The following is a 24,961-nucleotide window of genomic DNA, read 5'->3' as shown; positions in this document are numbered from 1 at the left end:
GACACCACCATCCCCCAGGCCCTGGGGAGATTCCAGACCTCCTATCCCAAGCCATAACTCCCCCCCACACACACACACACAACCAGCTCTGCTAAACACCCACCACCAGCCACCACCAGATTAACATCCATGAACATCAGAGTCCTCTGCTTTCAGAAGGAATTTCCCATTTGTCAAGACAGTTCTCCCTCCCCTCCAATTCCTCACCCTCCCAGGGGCTCCACCAGAAATCTCTTGACTCAAGCACCAAGGAAGGCATCTGTATAGGGTAGATCTACACTCCCAGACCCACACAGAGCACCCCAAGCCTGTGAGCACCCCACCCCGCCCCCTACATCAGACCAGGCAAAAAAAAAAAAAAAAGCCCACATTTCCTCTCGGAGCAGATGTGAATTTTGCCCTGAATCACCACCACCATCGCCACCACCTCATATGGGACCTGGAGCAACTCCAGAATCATCTCCCACGACTAAACTCTCCCTGGGTTACATGCCCCTCCTCTGACAATTAAGACTGGGGGAGAGGTGGCCTCCACCAGTGCCAAAGCCAGGCAGACAGCTGACAGGCCAGGTGCACCCCCACTACCACTCCGCCAAGAAGGGGAGTGAGGACATGGCCCCACGGGTAAAGTTCCTGGGGAGAGGGAGGCTTCCAACACCACTACTACAGATTTTATGGTTCGGGGAGGGAGGGGACACAATCATTCCCAGGGCCCCCCACACCCCCTCCCCGCTGTTTGGGATGTGCGGGCCTATAAAAGCACTTCAAAGTGGCGACACCGGCCAAGGGGGAGTAGGCAGGGTGTCCTGCCCGTTCCCCCCACCCCACCCCAAGATGCGGCCACACCCTTGCCAAGAAATCCAGGCCCTCTGAGAGAAGAGCCAGAAGGAGCTCTTTGGAGAGCGGAGGGGGTTGGGGGGGCGGGCCTGGAAATGGTTCTCTCCTCCACGAGGACACAGACGGACAGGACGGAAATCTAGGCAGGAAGGTGTACAACTAATCCCGTCCGCACCTCCGCGGGCAGGCCATACCCAATTTTGGCAGCGGCCTTCACACGTTACGCACCGCGACAGCCTGGGGCTCGATCCCCCGGCCCCAAATGGGCTTGGAGGCTCGAGCCCGAGCGCGGGAGACGACGAGGCGGCCCTCTGATTCTTGTCTTTTTTTGCCCCTCATTCCCATGAGCAAGGCTATCTGAGGTCCCAGTGTCGCCCGGGAGCTCGCAAGGGGGAGAGCCCAGAAGCATCGGGGCTGGCCTAGGTAACAAAGCTCGGCGCCTGGCGCGCCGCGCAGGTCGTTCAGGCACAGAGCACCAGGCCGGGATCCTTACCTGGCCGCAGCCCACGGGGCGACTCAGGTTCCTCCACTGCCCAGCCGCCACCCCCCCAAAACACACACACACACACCCACCTCAAAGAAACTTCCCCCAGGCCATGGGCCCGGGGAGCCGAGGGCCAGGAACTCCCGGCAGTTCTCGAGCCAACTCTCGAGTGAAGCCAGGGACGAAAAAAATATCTGGGGAAGCTGGAAGACTGCCGGGGTTGGGAAAGGGACCCCAGCCGAGTCCGCAGGGACTGCGCCGGCCTCCCGGCCCCAGGGGTTCCTCGTCTTGTTGCCCGAAACCCCGCACTGTCTGGAAGCCTCGCCCCTCCTCCAGGGGTCCTGCTCCCCCCCCGCCCCCCGTCGCTGCCCACTCAAACCATCCCCCCCAGTGGCTCGCTTTTGCCGGCAGGACTCTCGGCGCCTCCCGCTCCCCTGCGTGCCCGGGACTCACCGCCTAGCAGCGGCAGCAGCAGAACACTGAGCAGGGGCAGCCAGAAGGTGCTGGCCGCAGATCCCCGCGCAGCTCCCATCGCGGCGGGCTCGGGGAGAGGAGCCGGAGGGCGCACGGCCAACGCGCCAATTGCGCTCCACGGCGGGCCCAGAAAGCGAAGTGCACCGGCGCGGAGCACGGGCGCCCCTGCAGCAGCCGACAGCCGGAGCCCGAGTCCGACGCGTCCCGAGCCAGAGCCGCGCGCTCTCGGGTACCTCGGAGCCCTCGCGCGCCGCCGCCGGAGCGAAGCCCCGCCCCACGACGCCCCCTCCCCGCCGGCCTCCGCACGGCGCCCCGCCCCCTCGACGCCCCTTCCCCGCCGGGACGGGGAGGAGTTCGCAGTTGGGGGAGGGGTCTGGAGGGGGACAAGGTGGGTGATAGAAGAAGAAAGGTCTGGAGAGAGGAGACCTCTGATTCCCTGACCCCTAAGGAAAGATGGTCACACGGGGCCTCACCCAGAGGCCCCCACACTAACAGTTCCCCTGAAATTCTCCAGGTACGAGGGGAGAAGGTGAGTTGTGGCCCACTCTTCAGCAGCGCACTATCCAGAGGGCACCCAGAAGCTCAGGGTGTCTTCAGTGTCCCCAGGACAGATGTAGCCGGGAAAGGGTGGTGAGCGCCAAGGCAGAGCTTCAGAGGGTGCGGGACAGAGGAAGGATCTGACTGGGCTCTGAACCAAGCTGGACCCCAAGGTAGAAGCATCCTACTGAACTCTGGAAGACCAGACCGAAGGTTGTTAAACTGACATATTCATCCCAAGTCCATCTCCAAGGCAGTCTGGGCTGTGTCAGGGCATGGCCAAGCCTCCAGCTGTGGCCCAGCACCGGCCCCTTGTTCCAGGCACCCCCCCACTCCCAGCGCCACCACCCCCACATTCTTTCTTTGTTGTGAAAGCAGCAAGGGGTGTAGGAGGCGGGTCAGGAGGAGGCAAGCTTCAGAAGATGGGCCCCAGCTGTTGCTGAGGCCTCCAGGATGTGCTGAGAGCAGAGGGATGGTGCCTTGTCCCCCACTCCCCGGAGGGCCCCCCAGGCCTGCGCCCGCCTCCCTCCCCCCTCCGCAGCTGGGAGGAGGAGGAGGGGCAGCCACAAAAGGGCCTCACAGGCAGGAGAAGTGGCGCCAGGACCCCAGGGTCCTGCCACATGGCCACCACATGTCCCTGACAACCCAGTCCACAGCACCTTCTCCCTGGGTTGTGGGCCTCTTTCCCCATCGCCAGATGCCTCTCTGCGGCCCTGCTGCAGGAGAGGATAGAAAGACAAGCCACCCTTGAGAGGTCCAAGACTCTGGCCCATCTGCCACTCACTGTACCTCGCCCCTCTGGGACGGACCTTCCTGATCTCTGCAGTCAGCACCCCAGGAGCAGAAAGGTTACCTGATTCTTTTATTTAAGAAATGTGAAATACATGGACCTGAAGTGAGGTGGCAGAGGGGCGAGGTGGTGGCTACCAGCCCCTCCAGTGGAAAAGCCAGAAGCAGGCTTCATCTCTAAGGTGCATACCTGATTTGTGCCCACCTTGGGGGGCCCAGAGCTAGCTACTCTAGAGGACCACCCCGTGGGGGGTGCAGAGTAGGGTAGGGTACAATATTCTGAGGGTCCTGCCTAACAGGGATTCCTGAGGAGGAAGCCAGAGACCCTATGGGGGTGGGGGCAGCATCTGGTTACCCTGCTGCCCCTCCTTCACTGTCCCACCTTGGGGTAGGGCAAGGATGGGAGCAGGGGGGAATGCTGTGAGGGTCTGCAGTGGAACCCAACAGGCCTTGGAGGGTGGCTCAATGTCAGCTGCTTGAGGAGAGGTCGGTGGTGCTGGCGCTGAGGCCCCGGGAAACCTGAAACAACAAAGCAACCCCATTAGCCCAGGGATCTCCCAGCATCCATCCCTCCCATTGGTACAAACAGCCCGGGACCTTGGACAGAAAGCCTGCAACTCAACCCCCAGCTCTGGGGGCCTTGGGTAGCCTCTGGAGAATCTTCTGGTGGGCATGGGGATGATGGGCAGGCACATTCTGGTGGAGGAACCTCTGGCATGTGCTCAGAATGTGTTGACACCAACAGCAGTCGCTGCCATCAGAACGGCAATCCTGCTTCCCCAAAGGGAGGTCATACACTGTACCCCTAAGCCTCCTAGGTGATGACTGGTGAATTATTCATCACTCCAAAGGTCCATGTCAGAGAACATCGATTCCTACTCCCTCCCTGATTGATTGGCTACTGCTTCTGGCCCTCTGTGGTCACTGTCCCAGCAAGCTATCCACCAGACTCCTCAAGGATAGCAGTTCCCCAGCTCTGCCCTCCTCCCTGACACCCACTGGGCTTGCCCGGTGCTTGTGTCCTGACTTTCTTAGCCCCTGGTGCACTGCTTACTCTCACCTGGAGGGGTGCTGCACTGGGTTGGTTCAGATAGTTCAAGGAGGCCGCCCGCTTCATGTTGCTGCTACAATGAGAAAAGAAGAATTGAGGCACTGCTGCACAAAATCAAAGTGCTTCCCCTCATCCCCCACAGCTCCCCCTTTCCCCCCATCCCCCATAATGCTCTTAACTGCACCAGGAACCAGCATCTCCTCAGGTACCTTCATCCTCCACCCCACCCAGGGCACATCTTTATCCTCCAACCCTCCCCACTGTGTCATCCCTCAGATCTCCTCCACACGACACTCTCCAAAGACTGGGGGCTGAGAGGAGTTGAAAGCAAGGGCTGACTCGCCTGCTTGGTCACCTCTCAACCTGACCACGTACCTGGAGGGCCGAGGCTCTGTGCCCTGGAGCTTCCTCACCAGCAGCTCACTGCTCCTACGAAGTACATCCCGGATCTTGCCCAAAGAGCCGCTCCTCTGCAGGGCGCCGCTGCCATCCTGGCAGAGAGAGAGAGAATGGGACAGTGAAAGCAAAAGGGCCTCCCTGCCAGCTGGCTTCTGAGTCCTCTACTACATTATTCTGTACACAGTTCCCACCCTAAAGCCCAGGGATTGAAAATAAGAGACTGTGAGGGAAGGCCTGTGGGGGTGCTTTTGGCTTAGTGGTTACTGGGGACACCTGTATCCCATATCACAATGCCTTGGATTCTAGTCTTGGCTCTACCACCCATGTGGGAGATTCAAACAGTGTTTCCAAGCTCCTGGCTTCAGCCTATCCCAGTATGCCTGTTGCAGACATTTGGTGAGGAAACCAGAAGATGGAATTTATGTCCAACTGTGTCTCTCATCTTGTAGTGTGTGTGTTCCCTGCAGGCATATGTCCTTCAAACAAATAAGGTTTTTTTTTTTAAAAAAAAAAAAAAGATTTATTTATTTTTATTGGAAAGTCAGATATACAGAGAGGAGGAGAGACAGAGAGGAAAATCTCCCGTCCAATGGTTCACTCCCCAAGTGACCGCAACGGTTGGAACTCAGCCAATCCGAAGCCAGGAGCCAGGAACTTCCTCCGGGTCTCCCATTTGGGTGCAGGGTCCCTGTGGCCTGGGAATGCGATGGTCAGAGCTAGGCTGGTCCGAAGCCAGGAGCCCAGAGCTTCTTCTGGGTCTCCCACGTGGGTACAGGGTCCCAAAGCTTTGGGCTATTCTCAACTGCATTCCCAGGCCACAGGCAGCGAGCTGGATGGGAAATGGGCCTGCTGGGATTAAAACCGGCACCCATATGGGATCCCGGCACATTCAAGGTGAGGACTTTAACCACTACACTATTGCACCAGGCCCTTAATTAAGGTTTTTTACAGAGGAAAATAAGAGCTCTGTCAAAAGTTGGCTCCCAGTGAGGGGCAAGAGAGGCCAAGGCACCGTCAGACTTACCCCTGACCACTCCACAGCCACCGAAGCATCTTCACCTCCCTCGAATTTCACACTGTCCCCAGGGCCCTCCTGAGAGGTCTTTCTGTTGCCGTCCCCCAGCAGCTCTGCCACCTTGGTCTGGCTGATTGGGTCAGTACCCTGGAAGGAAAGGAAAGGAGATGGGACTTCCTACTCTGTAATTCCTCCTGGGGTTGGAGCTTTCAACCTTTAGTTGCCATCAGCGGCTGCCAGGAGACCACTTTTCCTTCTGAAATCCCAGTCCACACCTGCTGGAACCACACTCACCTGTGCAAGGTGTTCCTGCACAGAGCCACACACACACATTTGGCCATTGCCCACAATGAATTGATCTCGCCACCTACTAATGAAGGCTCAGAATTGAGAAGTGGACTTGGGGGCTGTCTTCGGCCTCACCTTTTTACCCATACTACCAACAGGGCTCCCTTGTGAAATAGCATGGCTTCCCCTGTGTAGCCCCACTTAGCGATGAGACTGGTAAATCTGCTGTCCTGACCTCAAAGGGCACATGGAGGGTAAAAATAGGCTTAAAAAGAGCCGTGAGGCTTGCCTCACTATCCTCTCCTACCTGTCTCCATCAGTGGAAACTCCTGGTCTTAGGGGACTCACACAAAGTCCAAGGAACCCCCTGTTGTCAGAGCTCTCCCTTCTTGGGTCTTCATCCTTCTGACAGCCTCTGACCTGTTTCCGGGACCGCAGGGCACATTCCTCCAAGGTCTCAGCAGCCTCCAGCTTCCCTTGGCGCCTGTACAGGGCTCCCAGGTTCCGCAGAGTCGTGTTGACTGTGGGGCTGTGGGAGACAAGACCCGGGATACAAGCAAGAACAGCTTCAGCAAAGCAATCAGGAAAAGAGAGGTAGCAGAGCTAAGGCTGAGGCAGGGTCAAAGGCAAGTGCAGAAGGTCCAGGAGGTTGAGCTTGGGTGGAGGGCAGCCAAGGGTCCAGCTAGCTTTCCCTGCAGCTCACCTGCTCACTTTGCAGGCTTTGTACCAGCCTCCATACTCAGCATATGGTGTGCCACCTTCCTGGTGCCGGCTCTGTGGAAAACGGGGTGGCGAATGAGAGCCAATGATGAGACAACAGGGATGCTGGGGTGCAGGCTGGACTGGGGAAGGTGCCAAGTATCTGGGGCTTGGTGCAGGGGTAGGGAAGGAACAGCAGGGCTGGTGGAAAGAGCAGGCTATCCTGGCACCTCCTACCCCACTCACTCTGCTCATTTCCTCTCGCTCCTCCGCATGCATCCAGATGGGCTTGTGGTCGTCTAGGGGTGACACATGGAGTGGGGTGGGAGGTTACAGAACAGCGCCAGACAGTCTCAGGCAGCCAGGACTGACAGGGCTGGAAGAAAGAGGCCTACTCCCTCTCCACTTAGGGAACCACTGCAATCTTAACCTCCCATCCACCCACCCTACCTTTCCTGGGCATTTTTTTCCTTCCCTGCAGCTCCCGCTCCAGGCCCTCACCACTCACCATCCACAGATCCAAATTCCTGCACGTGGGCACGGGTCAGGATCTCTTTGTACAGGGTCTCAGCCTCGGCATACTTGCCCTGCTTCAGGTAACAGGAAGCCTGGGGAATTGGGAGGCAAAATGGGGGAACAAGAGATAGAAGGAGCCAAGGTCTTTGCCTGGCCCAGAGCCTCCACTTCCATCCCTCTCTTTCTCTGTGAATCAGCCTAGAAATATTTCAGTTCTAGCTGCAGGGTCACTACACTCCCAAAGAGCTCTGCTGGAACTTCCACCACCAGCAGGAAGCAGCTCCATTAGCCTCCAAGGTCAGCCCCAAAGAGAGACACAGGGTGGGTTAAGAGTGATGTGCCAGATGCTGCTACTAGCCCGTCCCCTCCTCCCACCCTGCATCCTTGCGTTCCTTACCAGGTTGTTCTTGGTGCGGGCTACATTAGGGTTGTCCGGCCCCAGCTGCCCCTCATAGATGGCCAGCGCGCGCTGGTAATAGCGTTCTACAGCCTCATACTTGCCCTGGTTCTGGCACAGAAGGGCCAGGTTGTTCAGCTGCTTGGCCACATCTGGATGGTCGGTGCCCAAGACCTGATAGGGGCCAAAGCGGCAGAAGGCCATAATGATGTGTGCACCCACATGTTGAGAGCAAAGGGAAGGAAGTGACAGAAGAAGGAACTGGGCAGAGGAGGCTAGGGGGAAAAATGAGGGCCAACAGTAGACCAGAGGTCTGATATAGAGAGGGGACTGGGGACACTTGAGGGATTCAGGTACCTTTTCTCGGATCTCCAGTGCCCGCTGGCACAGCGGCTCCGCCTCCTTGTATTTGCCCCTTTTGCCATAGAGCACAGCCAGGTTGTTGAGTGTGGCAGCCACCTGTGAAGACAGGCAATGGCACTGTTGGGCCCCAGGCGGAACAACCCCAAGCCAGGTACTCTTTGCTGACACATTCAGGAGCTGAGGGGAGGGAACCCACTCGGGGAGATGGCTCTTGGGTTCTGTGGGTGTTCTGTGCTCTAGGGGGATTTTTAGAAATTTCTAAAAGTGTTCCACACTCCGCCCCCCGGGGCTGAGGGGAGAAGTTGCTGTAAAGATTAGAACACTAGTGCCTTTGGAGAGGCAAGAACACAACAGATGTTCTGCATGTGTAGGGCAACTCTGCCAACTTTCTAATGTCCTGCCAGACACCCCAATGGTGGACGGCAAGCTTTGACTTTCAGCAGGGAGATCAAGATGGGAGCCATATATCCTGAGACCCATCATCCATGCCTTGGGGAAAAAATACATATATGTTTCCCATTTTTTTTTCGACCTTGACAATCCATAATTTGTCTTTAGCCTGCTAGCCCTACTTAGTTACTTATGAGGTAATTTCTCTCATTTTCTTATCATATTCAAATCAGTCCGGCCTGTGATTACTGGTTATAACACTGCCTTTTAATCACGTATCCACCCACGCTTCTGCTCTTTCATTTTTCTATGAACTTCTGACGTGGAAGTTGCTGGTCTGCTTCTGAGTCCAAACTTCTGCCTCGTATATCACACCACCGTTTTATGTCTCCTAGCAGAGCTGTACTCAACACAACTGTTCTTGTCTTCTATTTATATCCCGTTGTACTTTGTTAAATTGCATTCATTGTTATCAGAAATGTCCTTGTTTTCCTTTCATGTTAGCTAGGATAGCATATTAACTTTCTTGAATGAGGGATGCATTATTTATGACTTAAATTTCAGAATAGTTATTATTTTAAAAAAAGTAACATAAGGGCTAGCATAATGGCGTTATCAGGCTAATCATCTATCTGCCTGTGGCACCAGCATCCCATGAGGGTGCTAGTTTTTATTCTAGCTGCTGCTCCACTTTTCATCTAGCTCCCTGTTAATGGACTGGGAAAGCAGCAAAGGATGGACTTTGATCCTCTGCACGCATGTGGGAGACATAGAAGAAACTCTCGGCTCCCAGTTTCAGACTAGGTCCAGCTCTGGCCAGCCACTGAGCCACAGAGAACTAGGTGACACTGGGTGGTGCCAGGGAGAGAGGAGGTCCTGTGCCTCATGCCTGGGTATCCCAGTGAGTGATCCCAGCAGAGATATGAGCTAAAAGGGATGAAAGAGCAATGGCAGAGAGGACAGGGAGGGCAGGGCACACTGACAGCAGGGTGATCGGGGCCCAGAGTGCTCTCCCGGATGCTGAGGGCATCGTTCAGCAGGTGCGCGGCTTCCTTATACTTATTCTGGTCCCTGGAAGAGGACAAAAGTGGCAGTGAGTATCCTGACCTGTACCCTCCAGCCATCTCCTTGCCACCCTCCCTTCCTTGTAGAAATGTCTGGGGTACATGGGGTGACTGGGGACCTCATGGGGACAGGCAGCCTGGTGTGGATGTGGATGGCAAGAGGGGGTTACACTGAAACATCCATCCCAGGATGCAGAGCACTATATCCTAAGAGGAGGCCACAGGAAGCCAGAGATAAAGAGAGAGAAAAGGAGGGAAAGAGAAAGAGAGACTCCCACCAAAGGAGAGACTAGAAGTCAACAGCTGACAGATGAGTGTTATTTGAAGCCAAGCACTTGGCACAGAGAAGCGACAGCTCTGGCACCCCATGGAGAATAACTTGACAATGCAGCAGGGACAAGAGGTGCCCTGTAGAGAGGAAGCATGGGGCCATAGGAGGGGCAGGCCCTGGGGGAATCAGGTGGAGGGTGGCACTCACCGATACACCAAGGCCAGGATGTTGAGCATGGTCGCCACGTCGGGATGGCCACGGCCGGAGGTGCGCTCCAGGTCCTCCAGAGCCTGCTTGCAGAGTGGCACGGCCACCTCATAGCGACCCTGGGCTGCGTACTGGATCACCAGGTTGTGCAGTGTCCGCAGCCTGGCTGGGATCTCGTATCCACCCTGCTGGGCTGCTGCTGCGCCCTGGCTGCGGGACACTGAGCCAGCCCAGAAAAGGAACAAGAGATGTCCTGTTCGCCCTTCCTCTCCTTCTGCCCGCCCAGTGCTCCCCTCCATGCCTTACTCCATACCTGCACCTGTTCCCTCCACCAGACTTGCTACTGACACCTGAGACTGCACTGCTATCCTTTTATCTGCTCCCTTGAACCTGTGGCCCCTGACAGTTCCATCTGTTCTCAGTGATGCATTTGTTCAAGAAACATTTATTTAGGGCCCAGTGCAGCAGCTTAGTGGCTAAAGTCCTCACCTTGAACATGCTGGGATCCCATATGGACAATGGTTCTAATCCCAGTAGCCCCACTTCCCATTCAGCTCCCTGCTTATGGCCTGGGAAAGCAGTTGAGGATGGCCCAAAGCCTTGGGACCCTGCACCCACGTGGGAGACCCAGAAGAGGCTCCTTGCTCCTGGCTTCGGATCAGCCCAGCTCTGGCCATTGCAGCCACTTGGGGAGTGAATCATCAGATGGAAGATCTTCCTCTCTGTCTCTCCTCCTCTCTGTATATCTGACTTTCCAATAAAAACAAATCTTCAATAAGACCAAGCTGGGCCTGCATTGTATAGCATATTAAGCTTCTGCCTGTCAGGAGCATCCCAGATGAGCTCCTGACTACACCACTTCTGATCTAGCACCTGGGGAAGCAGCATAAGAAGGTCCAAGTGCTTGGACAGCTCATACCCATACGGGAGACCTGGATGGAATTCCAAGCTCTTCGCTTCAGTCTAGCCCTTCCCTGGCAGTTACATCTATCTGGAGAATGAACCAGCAGATGCAAGATTTCTCTCTGTCTCTCCATCTACCTTGTCTAACAACCTTTTATATAAACAAATAAAACTTAAAAAAAAAAAAAAAGCTGGAATCAGTTGGGTTATGCTCTCCCAACCTGTAGAACATGTTGTTCTGTATTGGAATTGTCCCCGGAACATAAAGGTAAGAAATACCCAGTTCCTTCCCTTCAAGAACACCAGCTGTTCCCATCTCACAGTCATTCCCTCTACACTGCGAGCTTCTACTGATGAGAGCTGTGTTGCTTTCATCATGCTATTCCTAGGGCTTGGCACCTATCATTTAATAACACCCCAGTGAGAGGGAGGAGGCTGAGAAAAATCAAAGGCCTAGCCCAGTCCTGCCCCTATTTCTGGACGTTGACATCCTGAGCACAGGGCTGGCACCAGACCAGCCTTCTGTGGCCTTGCTTCCCCCTCTGGCTCCAGAGGCCCACTCACAGCCGTTGCTGGAGTCTTCTTCCTCCTCATTGGGGAACAGGTCATCCAGGGAATCCTTGGTGGCGTCACCTTGCTTGTCCTCCTGGAAGGGAAGCAGCACCATGTTAGGGCCAAGACATCCCTGGGGACCTCTGCAGGCCATGCCCTGACTAATGGAGAGAACCTCTGCCCTGAGAAGGCCAGCACCTGCCCAGCCATGCCCTGGACTCTTTTGTGGGCAGAAGCCAGAGATGTTTGTGACACATTCCCATGGCTTTCCCTTCCTTCACATCCAGAAAGTTCCTTTCCTAACCACCTTCACTGCCCAGCCTGCCTCTCTCCTTCTCTAATTACAGCCCTGTGCCGATGCCTGTGTGTTTACACTGATTATACGTCTGTCCCGTCTCTCCTGGAGCTGGAGAGTGTGTCTGACCCTATGAACACATGTCCAGTGTGTCTTGCTCAGCCTCACACCCATCACTTGCCACTGTCCACTCACCTACTTCCTCACTGGGCAGAGTGTGCTTTTCCCATCAGTGAAGGCAACCTTATGCAAAGACCTCCAGGCCTCGGTGCCCTCCACCTGCACCAGTGCGTCCCATGCACAGCCCTGCTGACTCTCTCTGATGTGGCCCAGCTTTCTGGTCCTGGAGCCATAGCTTCAGTCCTCAGTCCTTCTTCCTTGGGGTCCTTTGAGATCAACCCCAAATCCTAGACCAGTGAGAAATTTGGCCTAAAGCCTACCCATCCTCTGTGCCCAACCCCTTTTGAGCATCCTTCCCCTGTCATCCTGGCCCTCAAGGACTGAGCTCCTTAGAATTCCTCCTTTACTCCCTCAGCACCCAGCATTTCCTGCCTGTGTTCTCGCACATGCGCTCTGTTGCCTAAAGACGCATGATAAATTCAAGAAGGCAGAGAGTCTTCCATAGGTCTTCGTGGCTCTCTGCACACAGCTTGTATTGCCTAAGATACAGGGATAGGTAAGCACCTGCTGAACAAGAACAAACTTTACACATCTCGACAGTGAATTTTTTTTTCAGCAGCAAATTTTAAGAGGATCTTATTCAATCAGATGACGATTTAGCATTTAGTGCCGTATACTGGAATTGGCCAGAGCCTGTCTGTGTCTCCCAGCCCTAAACACACATTTACCACTATGGAAGCAGCAGTTTAGTCTGCCGCCTTGTTCATGGGTGGAGCACACATGCCTGATGTAATAAACATTTACCTAAATGTTCACTGAGTGATCAAAGAGTGCTTCTGCTTTAACCCTCACCTGGAAAAGGAATCTGGCCAGGTGAGGGGAAGGATGACAGGACAGGTGGTAACTTCTCGACTAGTTCCCTACCCCGGCCAGTCACTCCTGCCAGCACTCACCGCAGCATGCCCATCCTCATCGTACTGTCGCAGCTGCCCCAGGAACTCTAGGTGCTTTTTCTCCTCCTCTAGCTGCGCCACGGCCTGCTCACTGCGCTGCAGTCGCTGCTGGGTGCCTGCCAGCTCGTCCCGCAGCCACTGGTTCTCCTGGCATAGCCGCCGCACCTGAGCCCGCAGCTTTTGCTTCTCCGACTCCACGGTGCTCAGATGGCTGGCAAGGGCCAGCATCACCTAGGTGAGGCATATCCGGTGAGCTCCAGACTCTACGGAGAGCCAACAGTCAGGAGGGCAGCCCCCTGGGAAGCAGTAAAAAGTACTGGCAGGAAACCGAGGAGCCCAGAGACCAGGATTCTGGCTGGCAATGGTGCTGCCCTCAAAACACACCCTGAATCCAATTCTCTCACCACTGTCACTGCCATGATCCCAGGCCAACCCACCACCCATGTGGAATGTTACAGTAGCCTCCTCAATGCTCTCCCTGCTTCTACCCTAATCTTAGTCTAGCAGCAAGATGATGTCAAGTTAGATCACAATATTTCTTGGTTGTTTAAAAAAATTAAAGGGAGAGATTTGTTTATTTATTTATTTGAGTTACAGAGAGAAAAGGACAAAGATAGATGAAAAATCTCTATTCACTCATCTGCTCCCCAAATTCCACAATAATCAGACCAAGCCAAACCCAGCAACCAGGAGCTTCTTCCAAATCTATGACATAGGTACAAGGGGCCCAAGCACTTGAGCCATCTTCCACTGCTTTCCCATGTACATTAGCAAAGAGAGATGGTTAGGAAGCGGAGCAGCTGGGACTTGAACTGGGCCCACATGGGATGCCAACATTGCAGGCAGTTGCTTTAACCAGGTGTATCATTAACACCAGACTCTGAGTCACTTCTTTCCGTAACAGTCCAATAGGGGGCAGCATTGTGCAGTGGTTGCAAGGCTGGCACTCCATGACTGAGTGGACCTTTCAATTTCAAAAGCTCCACTTTTGATCCAGTTTCCTGTGAATTTCCCTGGGAAAGTAGTGGAAGACAGCCCTAGTAATTGGACCATGGCCTTCCACATGGAATTCCTGGTTTCTACAGGTTGGCTCAATTACAACTGATCTAGACAATCAGAGAGAGAACCAGTATATGGAAGGTAACTCTACCGCATTCTGTTAGCCTGCCTTTTAAATAAATAAATAGATCATATACTAAAAGACAAAATGCCTGGGCAGGCATGGTGGCATATCAGGCAAATCTTCCACCTACAGTGGGCTCTGCTTCTAGTCCCGGCTGCTCAACTTTCAATCCAGCTCCCTGTTAACAAGCATGGGAAAGCAGCAGAGGATGGCCCAGTGTCTTGGACCCCTGCACCCATGTGAGAGACCTGGAAGAAGCTCCTGTGCCCCAGCTTCAGACTTGCCCAGCTTTAGTCATTGACCATTTGGGGAATGCCAGCAAATGCAAGGTCTCTGTCTCTCCCTCTCTCTCCTGTAACTCTTTCAAGTAAAAAAAAAAAAAAGAAAAAAAAAAGCACCTTTTAAAAAATCTTTCAATAAATATTAAAAAAAAAAAGATGATTTGGACAGGGTCCAGGACTATGATATAGTAGTTTGGACCCCAGCTGTTACACTTCTGATCCAGCTCTCCACTAATGCACCTGGGAAAATAGAGGAAAATAACCCAAGTGCAACCACATGGAGACCCAAAAGAAGCTCCTGGCTCTTGGCTTCAGCCTGGCCTGGCCCAGCTGTTGCAGCCATTATCCTACAAGAAGAGTCTGGATTTGGTTCCCAGCTTTGGCTCCTGATTCCAGCTTCCTACTGGTACAGACACGGGGAGACAGTGGGGTAGCTCAAGTCACTGGGTTCCTGCCACCCATGTGGGAGACCTGCTGGCTGCTGGCTTCAGTTCTGGCCAGTTCCTGGTTGCTGTATGCACTGGGGATGTGCACCAGCAATCAGGTAGGGGGTGCTTTTTCAGTCTGCATCTCCTCCTGTATTCCTCTCACAGCAAAGCAAAATAAAACAAAACAATAAGTGGCAAAATATCTCAACAGTTCCATCTCAAAGTAAAGGCTACTTGCACACGATTGATCTCTTTCTCCCAAGCCCATCACCCACTCAACTGACTGTGATTTTGTTTCCCTTCATTCTCTGCACTGCAACCATACCAGCTCCTTGCTTTTGAATGAACTCACCAGAAGGTCTCAAGTTCTGGGCCTTTGCTCTGGCTGTTTAGTCTGTTTAGGAGACTATAATTTTATTTATTGCATTATTCATTCCCTCACCTGTAAAGCTTGGTTCAAATATAACTCTTCCATTAAGGCCAATCTGGATTCATGTTAGCTAAAACTGCACTCTCTCCCATTCTCTCTCATTCCTTCCCCTGCTTTCTTTCTATCCTTAGCAAGTATTGCTCTGTCATACTGTGTTGTTTACCCATTTATTTGTGTGTTGCCTGTCTCCCCCAGTTAGAATATAAGCCTCAATGTGGCAGAAATGTTCTGATGGATCTCTGCCCAGAGCAAGAGCTTAATACATATTTACTGAAGTAAGCAAGCGTCTAGGACAAGTTAATCCCAAATGGCCCAAACCTCCAATCAGACAGCTGCTCCTCCACCCACCCTGTCGCGTCCAGCACCACCTCCAGCAGCTCACCTGGGCCTCACTCAGCCCCAGCTCTATGTTCTCCATAGATCGGCGCAGCTGCCGGGCCTTCTCATGCACCAGCCCCTCCTCATGGCCTCCCTGCTGCAAACACTCGATGGTCTGGGACAGGCTTTGCAGCACAGCCTGGTGCTCACTGCGCAGGGCCTCCAGGCCTTGGGTCACAAGTCGGGTGCTTCCCAGGATCTCCTCCTGGCTGAGTCGGTGCCCAGCAGGCTCATCCCGTGGCCCTAGCACCAGGCCTGACATCCTGGCCGGTGGGAACCTCGCCTCAACTAGAAGGAAGCAAGAGACAGACAACTGGGCATCTGGAAGAGCTCCTGGCTCCTGACTTAGACCAGCACAGCTCCAGCTGTTGTGGTCACTTGGGGAGTGAATTATCAGACAGAAAATCTTCTTCTCTGTCTCTCCTCCTCTATGTATCTGACTTTACAATAAAAATGAATAAATCTTTTAAAAAAGAAGAAAAGAGAGATAACAGTAAAGGACTCAAACAGGGGTCAGCATCGTGGCATGGTAGATTAAGATGCCTGCAATGTTGGCATCCCATGTCAATACCAGTTGGAGTTTAACTCCTGGCTGTTTTACTTTTGATCCAGCGCCCTCCTAATGCACCTGCAAAAGCAGTGGAAGGTGGCGCATGTGTTTGGGCCCACATGGGAGCCCTGGTAGAGATACAGATTCCAGGCTCTTGGCTTTGGACTGGCCAGCCTGACCACTGCAGCTGTTTGCAGGAGTGAGCCAGACCTCTCTCTCTTATTAGAACTCTGCCTTTCAAATAAATAAAAACAAATCTTTTAAAAATAAATGAATTAAAAATGGTGTTGGGGGAGTCACAAATGAGACAGGGTTAAAATAGGAAATATGCAAAAAACAGTGTTGGGGTTTCAAAAAACAAAAGAAAGGAATAAGAAGTTTCAAAGTTACACAAGAAGTTGAAATTGGGGGAAAGAAAAAAGTCAGGAGCTATCCTTGCAGGATCACATGAGAGGGCTCAGGGGCTGCAGGCTGAGACACCCACAGGAGCAAGCCCAGCATCTCCCCGAATAGCCAGCATTGCCTCTCTTCCCACTAAGTCTCACTTCTCAGGACTTGGGGTGCCTCCCTGCTTTCTCCCCAAAGGGCTTTGCTTTCCATCCAAGAAGTCCTCTTACCTGTGTACCCAGCAGAACCCGCAGCCCGGGGATCAGGACTGAGCCCGGAAGAAACTGTCCGTAGCCAGGGATTCAGAAGGATTTGCCTGGCTCAAAGTCCAGAAGTCCTTTGTTCCCACCCCTCCACTCCCCACTTCACAGCCACCCAGAGGATCTGGCACCAAGCCCCACCCAGGACAAGCACCCTCCCTCCTTCCTGCCCACAGATTTCTAAAGATGACCCATGTACCTCCTCCCTCCCCAAGGCACCTCACGCTCCAGGCCTGGGTGCTACTTTGTCCCCAGATAAATTACAGATAGATCTAATTTTAAAAATTGCTGCCCCAGGGGCTATGTCTGGGAGAGGGTGGAGAGGAAGCCCGGTCACTCCCAGTCCAGTCACTTCCGTGGCTTTCAACGTCAGGATCACCTGCTAATGGGCTGTGCCGGGAATCACCTCACGGTGTCTCCCCAAGGACGGGGGAAGCATGGGAAGTGTCCCGGGCAGTGCGGGATGTCGGGACGGGGAAGCAGCACTGGGAGCTGGTGTTCCGACCCGGGACTGTAAGCGGCGGAGGACCTGTCCCGGGTGCCGGGGTGGGGACACCCTGACGTGAGCAGGGCGGGAGAGCGGGGGTGGACGCCCGCAGAGACCGCGGCTAGACGAGCCGAGGTCATACAGTCAGTAGGCTGCGCAGGGGGCGGGGCAGGCAGTCTGTCTGTCCGTCTTCAAGCCGAGGGGCGGGGAAGCATCAATGGGGGCGGGGTTTTTGAATCTGGAGTTATGTAGGGTTTGTCGCAGGAGGGCTGACCATGTGTCACGGAGTCTAGAATGAGAGATGGAGGGACCTCAAATCTCAGCCCCTGAGATGCCCGCAAAGACTCACCTGCAGTCTGTCGGTCCGGCTGCTTCCTTTGCCAGTACTATCCCTTTAAATCCATCATGGCTGCCGCTCCAGACAACTGTTTTGACGGCTCTAAGGGGCGGGGCCTGTTTTGCAGTCACATGACCTAAGAGCCTCCCGAGGATTGGCTCTAACGACAAGGAAAGATGGTGCGTTACCAGTCTGGACTGCAGATCTCTGCCCGCCCCCCGTTTACGTCAATGGAGAGCGACGGTGCAAGGAGCAGGCAATGTCATCTGTAATCGCCAGGCAACCTGCAGAAGGCAGAAGGTGGCGCGCTGAGTCCACCGGAGTGTGGTCACCCAGCATGGCCTTGAGTGCCCTGACCCGCGCTATGGGCTCCCTGAGTCTGGGGTCTCCAGCTGTCACCCACTCCGTCCAGAATCTGTTCCTCGCCTCCCAGGTAATCTACCTTACCGTCAAACATTTGAGGGCTGTTTGAGTTAGGGCAGCCGGGGATGGGAGGTTGGGGTCGCCAATCAGATTAGGAAACACACTGGAGCCTCAGCTGTCTCTGACAGTGTCGCTATGCCCTAGGGAGAAATTCTGCAGAGGAAATACAGGAGGTGATTGGTACCAGTTTTAGTGTTAGAGTCCGGGCTAAAGCCCCAGGACGTCAGGGTGCGAACTAGTCAATCCCCAGAGAACGACAGAGTCTCGCTGGTAATGCAAACAGCAAACAGAGTTTATTGCGCCAGCATGCTGGGGCCAGACCGCGCTTGGGGCACACAGGCCAGCCAAACAGGGCAGCTGGACCTCGAACGAGCCCAAGACAGAAGCTTATGTAGGACCTTTTGGGCTAGGAAATACATCAAAAGTAACAACCTTAGACATGTTAGTTTTTATGGCCTTCAGACAGCAGGGAGCCTGTTCCGTTCCCATACCCACTATCTGTCTGGCTCATCCCATTCTCACACCCTTATCGTCCTCCTTTTCCTGGGACCTGGGACCTGAAACCAGAGAAGAATTGCGCCATTGCACAACAATAACATTTTACCCATACCCTAACATTAGTAATAATTGAATTGAATGTCTGCTGTAATCCAGGTCTAAGTGTTACAAATTTCCCAATCAATGAACACTTTGCAAACACTCTATAAGGTAATTATTACCCTTCCCACTGGATGACCAAAGTCAGGTACTCCAGGCCACACACCAGGTATTATAGTTGTGCAGTCTCTGGCTTCAGAGCCAGTGTGCTTAGCCCTTGGAGTACTGCAAAAGATGATTGACAGCTGAAATTAGACAATGCAATGTACTGAGAAGAAGGTCTTTGAGTGAAGGCATCCTGACATTTCCGACAGGCAAATTGGAAGCCACAGAAGAGTTTTTTTGGGTTTGTTTTCTCTTAAAGATTTAATTGCTTTTGGGCCAGTATAATACCCTGATTGTGAAAGTCCTTGCTTTGCATCTGCTGGGACCCCATATTAGCACCGGTTCTAATCCTTCAGCCCCACTTCCTATCCAGCTCCCTGCTTGTGGCCTGGGAAAGCAGTCAAGGATGATCCAAAGCCTTGGGACCCTGCACCCACATGGGACTCTGAAGAAGCTCCTGGCTCCTGGTTTTGTCTCTGGCCTTCTCTCTGTAAACTGACTTTCTAATAAATAGATAAATCTTTTGAAAAAAAAAGATTTATTTGTATTGGACAGACAGATCAAATTTACAGAGACAGAGACCTATCTTCCATCTGCTGGTTCACTTCCAAAATGGCCACAATGGCTGCAGCTGAGCAGATCCGAAGCCAGGAGCCGCTTACAGGTCTCCCACATGGGTGTACTGTCCCAAGGCTTTGGGCCATCCTCCACTGGTTTTACAGCTCTCAAGCAGGAAGCTGGATGGGAAGTGGGGCAGCCAGGACACAAATGGGCGCCCACAGGGAATGCTGGTGCTTACAGGTAGAGGATTAGCCTGTTGAGCCAACATGTTGGCCCCAGAAAAGAGAAGTTTTCAGGCTTGCCCTCTGGCATTCTCAAGCTGGTTAGGGTAGAGTTGGGCAAAAATATATTTACAGGGCCTGGCAACATGGCCTAGTGGCTAAAGTCCTCACCTTGAACACACCAGGATCCCATATGGGCACCGGTTCTAATCCCGGCAGCTCCACTTCCCATCCAGCTCCTGGAAAAGCAATTGAGGACGGCCCAATGCTTTGGGATCCTGCACCTGTGTGGGAGACCTGCAGGAAGTTCCTGGCTCCTGCCTTCGGATCAGCACAGCACCAGCTGTTGTGGTCACTTAGGGAGTAAATCATCAGATGGAAGATCTCTCTCTCTCTGTCTCTTCTCTATATATCTGACTTTGCAATAAAAATTAATAAATCTTATTATATATATATTTACAATTCAAATCTCTGCTATGTTGAAAGCATGGATTTCAGCAAGGAGCAAGACAGAGGTCATCCCTCTGCTGCACAATCCTATGTGATCCTACTGTGGAGGCCAGAGGCAGTGGTACTGAGAGTGGTCTCTGGGCAGCTGCTGGGAGTGCTTGGGGGAAGGATGCATTTCCCAGAGGAGATATCCAAGGAGAGAATATTCCACTGGAGAAATACCTCAGAGGTGAGTGCATGGAGTGAGGAGAGGTGATGAACACAAAGCAAAAAAAGGGAACCACACTACTGTGGTCTGCGCAAGGTCTGAGGAAGATGGATTTTTTGGACAGCTGGTCTAGGGCACTTGCAGTAGAATGTGGGCTCCAGGTAAAAAGGGCTGTGCCCTCTCCTCTGGGTTAGTGGTTTTGTTTTTTTTGTTTGTTTGTTTGTTTGCTTTGTTTTGTTTGGTTTAAAGTTTATTTGAGGAGTTAGTGGGTAGAGCTACCAAAAGCAAGGATGGCTGTGTCTCATGTGAGCATCCATTTGAATTCTAGCTGCTTTACTCCTGTTCTAGCTCCCTATTTAGGCATCTGGGAGAGCCAAGTACCTGGGCTCCTGCTCCCCGTGTGGGATACTGGGATGATGCTTTGGCCATTGGCTCCAGCCCTGACATTGTGACTATTGGGAGAGGGGTGGTAAACCAGCGGGTGGAAGATCTCTGTCTCTCCATCAGCATTCAAATAAATATTTTTTAAAATAAAAAGTTTATTTTAAAGGTAGAGCAACAGGAAGAGGGAAAGAGAATGTTCTGGGGCTGGCACAGTGGCATTCCATGCTAATCCTCTGCCCACAGTACCTGCATCCCTTATAAGTGCTGGTTCGTATCCCAGGTGCTCCACTTCCCATCCAGCTACCTGCTTATGGTCTGGAAAAGCAGAGGAGAATGGCTCAAGTCTTTGGACCCCTGCACCTATGAGAGAGATAAGAACACAGATCCTGGCTTCTGTTTTCAAATTGATTCCTCTGTAGTCATTGCAGTCATTTATGAAGTGAGCTAGTGATGGAAGATCTCTCTCTTTCCTCTATAAATGTATCTTTTAAATAAATATTGAAAAAAAAAAAAAAGGCCCAACATGGTAGCTTAGCGGCTAAAGTCCTCACCTTGCAAGCGCTGGGATCCCATATGGGCACCTGTTCTAATCCCAGCAGGCCCACTTCCCATCCAGCTCTCTGCTTGTGGCCTGGGAAAGTAGTCAAGTACGGCCCAAAGCCTTGGGATCCTGTATGTGCATGGGAAACATGGAGGAAGTTCCTGGATCCTGGCTTCGTATCAGCTGACCTCTACAGTTGCAGTCACTTGGGGAGTGAATCATCAGATGAAAGATCTTCTCTCTCTCCTCCTTTGTGTATATCTGACTTTCCAATAAAATAAATAAATCTTAAATTAAAAAATGAGAGAAAGATTTTTTTGAAAGATTTATTTATTTATTTATTTTGGAAAGGCAGATGTACAGAGAGGAGAGACAGAGAGGAAGAGATTCCATCCAATGATTCATACCCCAAGTGGTTGCAACGGCCAGTGCTGCGCCAACACGAAGCCAGGAGCCTCTTTCCGGATCTCCCATATGGGTGCAGGGTCCCAAGGCTTTGGGCCTTCCTCGTCTGCTTTCCCAGGCCACAAGCAGGGAGCTGGAAGGGAAATGGGTCTGCCAAGATTAGAACCGGCACCCACATGGGATCCTGGCACATTCAAGGCTAGGACCTTAACCATATCGCACCGTGCCCAAGAGAAAGATTTTTAAAGCTCTATCTTGTGGTTCACTTCCCAAAAGCCTGTAACATCAGGAGCCTGGAACTCCATCCCGCTCTCCAACCTGAGGAGACTAACTGCTTCCTTGGATCGTATTAGCAGGCATTCCAGTATGAAAGGTCGGTGTCCCAAGCAGTGGCTCAACCTGGTAAACCACTGTGCCAGCCCTCAGGTTTGCTCTAATGCTTTTCTTCCAGCTGACTTGGAAGTACAAGCAATTTTTGTTTCACCCCAGGTGATCAGCAGTGCCGTCCTCCAACTGCCGCCCACCTTGCTGTTCCCCTCCTGCCGCCCATTCGTCACTTCCACAGCCCTTCATGCCAAGTTTGTTTCTTGGAAGAGTCGTACCAAGTACACCGTAGCACCTGTGAAGATGAGGAAGACAGGGGGCCGCGATCATACAGGTGGGGGCAAGGGCAAAGGAATTTAGCCAGGAAAGGAGAAAACTGAGCTGGAACACCAGCTCATACCCTGGAAGGCTGAAGAATGTCATTTAAAATTAATACATGCACACAAGCCAGGGAATGGAATCTAAGACACCAGACCACTAGTCTGTGCTTCCAGACATACTCTGTGTGGCCTGTTTCTCTTTTTTTTAGATTTATTTATTTTTATTGCAAAGTCAGATATACAGAGAGGAGGAGAGACGGAAAGGAAGATCTTCCATCCAATGATTCACTCCCTAAGTGACCGCAGTAACCAGTGCTGTGCTGATCTGAAGCCAGGAGCCAGGAACTTCTTCCGGGTATCCCACAGGGGTACAGGGTCCCAAGGCTTTGGGCTGTCCTCGAGTGCTTTCCCAGGCCACAAGCAGAAGCTGGATGGGAAGTGGGCCTGCTGGGATTAGATCCCACATGGGATCCTGGTGTGTTCAAGGCGAGGACTTTAGCCACTAAGCCACCGCGCTGGCTCTATTGCCTGTTTCTTCAATACTCTAGCAATCACAGTCATTGAAATGTTTTTAGTATAATTGACATGGACCTCCGCTAACTTAGATTCAGTAATTTGATGGAATTTCAAGAATCGCATGATTATATTTTCATCAAGCTCCATACAGTTTTCTGCTTCCCCAGTGTATTGTGTGCAGACTGTGATATCTCTCTGCGTGGGCCTTAATGCTGGGAAGCAGCCTTCTCCAGGCTGTCCCCAGTGCTGGTGGCTGACGCGGTCTGCTCTGGATCATGTCCCCAACCTCTCCTGATCACAGGTCGCATCCGAGTGCATGGCATTGGCGGGGGCCACAAGCAGCGCTATCGTATGATTGACTTTCTGCGTTTCCGGCCAGAGCAGGACACTCAGCCTGGCCCGTTCAAGGAGAAGGTCATCACAGTCCGCTATGACCCTTGTAGGCAAGTTTGGGATGGGGATGGGGCTGAAAGACTTCTGTGTAAGCCTCTGAGAAGATGATCTGGCCTGCTCACCAGTCTATCCTACCGAACAGGTCGGCAGACATAGCCCTGGTGGCTGGGGGCAGCCGGAAGCGCTGGATCATTGCCACCGAAAACATGCAGGCTGGAGATATTCTCCTGAACTCTGACCGCATAGACCAGATGGCAGGTAAGAGCTAGCTGCCCAACAAGAGGGCTGAGGGCTAAAAGGTCCATGTGCTGAACCGGCTCTGTCTTTCAGTTGCCGCCCAGGAAGGCGATGCGCATCCTCTTGGGGCCCTGCCTGTGGGAACCCTCATTAACAACGTGGAAAGCGAGCCAGGTCGGGGAGCCCAATACATCCGAGCTGCAGGTATGGCGAAGGGAGCTGTGGGGGGCCCACCATCTGGAACTCCAGAACAGTAGCTAAGATCACAGCTCTGAGCCCACTGGCCTTTGTCTGCTTCACTGACACAGAAATAATGGGGGGGAGGGCAGCGGACAGGAGTGGATGATGTCCTTGTAATTTTGTTTTGTTTTTAGTATTTATGAAGTTTGTATTACATGCCAGCCTGTTTGCTGGAGACACACACTGCAGTAGTTTTTTAGATTTTTACTAATAAGGCAGATTTACAGGGAGGAGAGACAGAAAGATCTTCCATTTACTGGTTTACTCCCTAAGTGGCTGCAACAGCTGGAGCTGAGCTAGTTCAAAGCCAGGAGCCTCTTCTGCGTCTCCCATGTGGGTGCCGGGTCCCAAGACTTTGGACCATCCTTGACTGCTTTCCCAGGCCACAAGCAGAGCTGAATGGGGAAGTGGAACAGCCAGGGTATGCACCAGTGCCCTTAGGGAATCCTGACGTTTGCAAGTGGTAGGTAAGTCAGTTGAGCCATCACACTGAGCTGGATGTGCTTGTCTTTTGAGTTCAGCAATGGCACCTGTTGTCAGGATTGATTGATCAGACAAGAAGATTCTTTTATTTTATTAAATTACACTACGGCCATCATCCATGCTCTTGGGATAACTTGCTTTGTCTAAAAACATAGAGTTTATATCCCCAAAAGCCAGGGTGATGAAGTTATTGTTACAAAGGCCCGATATGCAAACTTCTGTTAATCACTATCTTGGAGGAAACTAAGTCTCTAGGGTTGGTTTTTCTATGTTAATTAAACTTAAAGCCAAAGGAGAAGAGCAGCCTATCCAATGAACAGAAGAGGGGAAGAAATACGCCTTGGAGGTATGGGAAACTTCTTCCATAATTTACAACCTGAGACATGAAAGAGAGCTTTGGGACTTGTTGCTCCAAAATAAACCACCACACCAGCTGTTCTTCCCTTGTTATAAGCGGCTTGTTCACACTCAGCTTCTTACCTGTCATTCTCTGACCCATTCTCTCCTAGTGGGCCCGGCAAGGGTTGCACAGAGGTTAGAGTCCTGTGCCCATCCCCTACAACCTCCTCTTTCCCATGTGGAGGGTGGTAGAGCTGCATTTCTCTCCTCCCCAGGAACGTGCGGCGTGCTGTTGCGCAAAGTGAATGGGACAGCCATCATCCAGCTGCCCTCCAAGAGGCAGATGCAGGTGTGTGTGGGTACAGGTGGGAGGGATCAGCAGAGGAGGAATTTCCTGAATGCACCTTTGCTGTCTGGGGAACAGCTGGCAGGTGTTCTATGGTGCTAGGAACAGTGGCCTGGAGCCCCACTACACAGTCAAGCATGCCTTACAGGGTTGACACCATCGTAGTAGAACTGGAAACTATGTCTTGCAGCTAACCCAGTTCCTGCCATGGTTCCTCTGGTTTTGCCCTGGCCTTCGTCTTACCCCCCCCACCCCCAACAAGACTTGGACCCTCAACACTGCCAGGCTCTTTCCCCTCTGTCTGCATCTGCTTTCTCTTGGCAGGTGCTGGAAACGTGCATAGCAACCGTGGGCCGAGTGTCCAATGTTGATCATAACAAACGAGTCATCGGCAAGGCAGGTCGCAACCGCTGGCTGGGCAAGAGGCCCAACAGCGGGCTGTGGCAGCGCAAGGGGGGCTGGGCTGGCCGAAAGATTCGCCCGCTGCCCCCCATGAAGAGTTACGTGAAGCTGCCCACTGTCTCTGCTGCCCAAAGGTGACATCCTCCCCAGTGTACACCCTGGCTCTAATAAAACGGCCCCTTTTCCCTCGTTTTCATCCTT

At 52.7% G+C, this 24,961-nt stretch overlaps 3 protein-coding genes across 7 annotated transcripts in view; 1 reads left to right on the top strand and 2 right to left on the bottom strand.

The window, feature by feature from the left end:
- Positions 1–1,978, bottom strand: part of PTK7 (protein tyrosine kinase 7 (inactive)) — a 55,989-nt gene extending 54,011 nt beyond the window's left edge. Inside the window, exon 1 of the mRNA XM_040983415.1 lies at positions 1,775–1,978. Within this exon, the coding sequence (XP_040839349.1) occupies positions 1,775–1,853 (79 nt within the window). The 5' untranslated portion in view covers positions 1,854–1,978. The remainder of the gene's footprint in view (positions 1–1,774) is intronic.
- A 1,202-nt stretch (positions 1,979–3,180) lies between these two features.
- KLC4 (kinesin light chain 4) lies at positions 3,181–17,336 on the bottom strand. 3 transcript variants are annotated; one of them, XM_040983418.1, is made up of 17 exons: positions 17,278–17,291; positions 16,641–16,692; positions 15,249–15,532; positions 12,605–12,835; positions 11,249–11,330; positions 9,782–10,001; positions 9,223–9,310; positions 7,844–7,945; positions 7,487–7,660; positions 7,082–7,181; positions 6,820–6,872; positions 6,578–6,648; positions 6,295–6,403; positions 5,596–5,733; positions 4,548–4,663; positions 4,182–4,245; positions 3,181–3,640 (listed from the first exon to the last, which is right to left on the bottom strand). In XM_040983418.1, the coding sequence occupies exons 3-17, from the start codon at positions 15,504–15,506 to the stop codon at positions 3,590–3,592; spliced, it is 1,857 nt and encodes a 618-aa protein (XP_040839352.1). In that variant the 5' UTR covers positions 15,507–15,532; positions 16,641–16,692; positions 17,278–17,291; the 3' UTR covers positions 3,181–3,589. The 3 variants fall into 3 exon arrangements, with proteins under 3 accessions (XP_040839352.1, XP_040839350.1, XP_040839351.1); XM_040983416.1 differs by lacking the exon at positions 16,641–16,692 and having other exon boundaries at positions 17,278–17,330; XM_040983417.1 differs by lacking the exons at positions 15,249–15,532; positions 16,641–16,692 and having other exon boundaries at positions 17,278–17,336.
- Positions 17,337–17,548: 212 nt separating this feature from the next.
- Positions 17,549–24,961, top strand: MRPL2 (mitochondrial ribosomal protein L2). Of its 3 annotated transcripts, none has more exons than XM_040982977.1 (7): positions 17,549–17,698; positions 21,650–21,818; positions 22,622–22,763; positions 22,856–22,971; positions 23,044–23,150; positions 24,257–24,361; positions 24,683–24,961. In XM_040982977.1, the coding sequence occupies exons 1-7, from the start codon at positions 17,603–17,605 to the stop codon at positions 24,896–24,898; spliced, it is 951 nt and encodes a 316-aa protein (XP_040838911.1). In that variant the 5' UTR covers positions 17,549–17,602; the 3' UTR covers positions 24,899–24,961. The 3 variants fall into 3 exon arrangements, with proteins under 3 accessions (XP_040838911.1, XP_040838913.1, XP_040838914.1); XM_040982979.1 differs by having other exon boundaries at positions 23,044–23,154; positions 24,288–24,361; XM_040982980.1 differs by lacking the exon at positions 24,257–24,361 and having other exon boundaries at positions 23,044–23,154; positions 24,683–24,822.

This window comes from Ochotona curzoniae, unplaced genomic scaffold (assembly GCF_017591425.1).
Source record: "Ochotona curzoniae isolate NIBS_2020 unplaced genomic scaffold, NIBS_Ocur_1.0 contig_3819, whole genome shotgun sequence".
NCBI classification, from domain to species: domain Eukaryota; kingdom Metazoa; phylum Chordata; class Mammalia; order Lagomorpha; family Ochotonidae; genus Ochotona; species Ochotona curzoniae.
Note: the sequence above shows the minus strand (reverse complement) of the source record. Positions and strands in the feature narration are given on the sequence as shown.

Bases quoted from the DNA above. Each gene is read 5' to 3' on its own strand.
- KLC4 (XM_040983416.1), bottom strand. From the start codon at position 15,506: ATGTCAGGCCTGGTGCTAGGGCCACGGGATGAGCCTGCTGGGCACCGA. The intron at 6,873-7,081 runs GTGAGTGGTGAG...TGTCACCCCTAG, and splicing joins GGAATTTGGATCTGTGGATG to ACGACCACAAGCCCATCTGG. The intron at 4,246-4,547 runs GTACGTGGTCAG...TTCTCATTGTAG, and splicing joins ACAGAGCCTCGGCCCTCCAG to CAGCAACATGAAGCGGGCGG.
- MRPL2 (XM_040982977.1), top strand. From the start codon at position 17,603: ATGGCCTTGAGTGCCCTGACCCGCGCTATGGGCTCCCTGAGTCTGGGG. The intron at 17,699-21,649 runs GTAATCTACCTT...GTTTCACCCCAG, and splicing joins ATCTGTTCCTCGCCTCCCAG to GTGATCAGCAGTGCCGTCCT. The intron at 22,972-23,043 runs GTAAGAGCTAGC...TCTGTCTTTCAG, and splicing joins CCGCATAGACCAGATGGCAG to TTGCCGCCCAGGAAGGCGAT.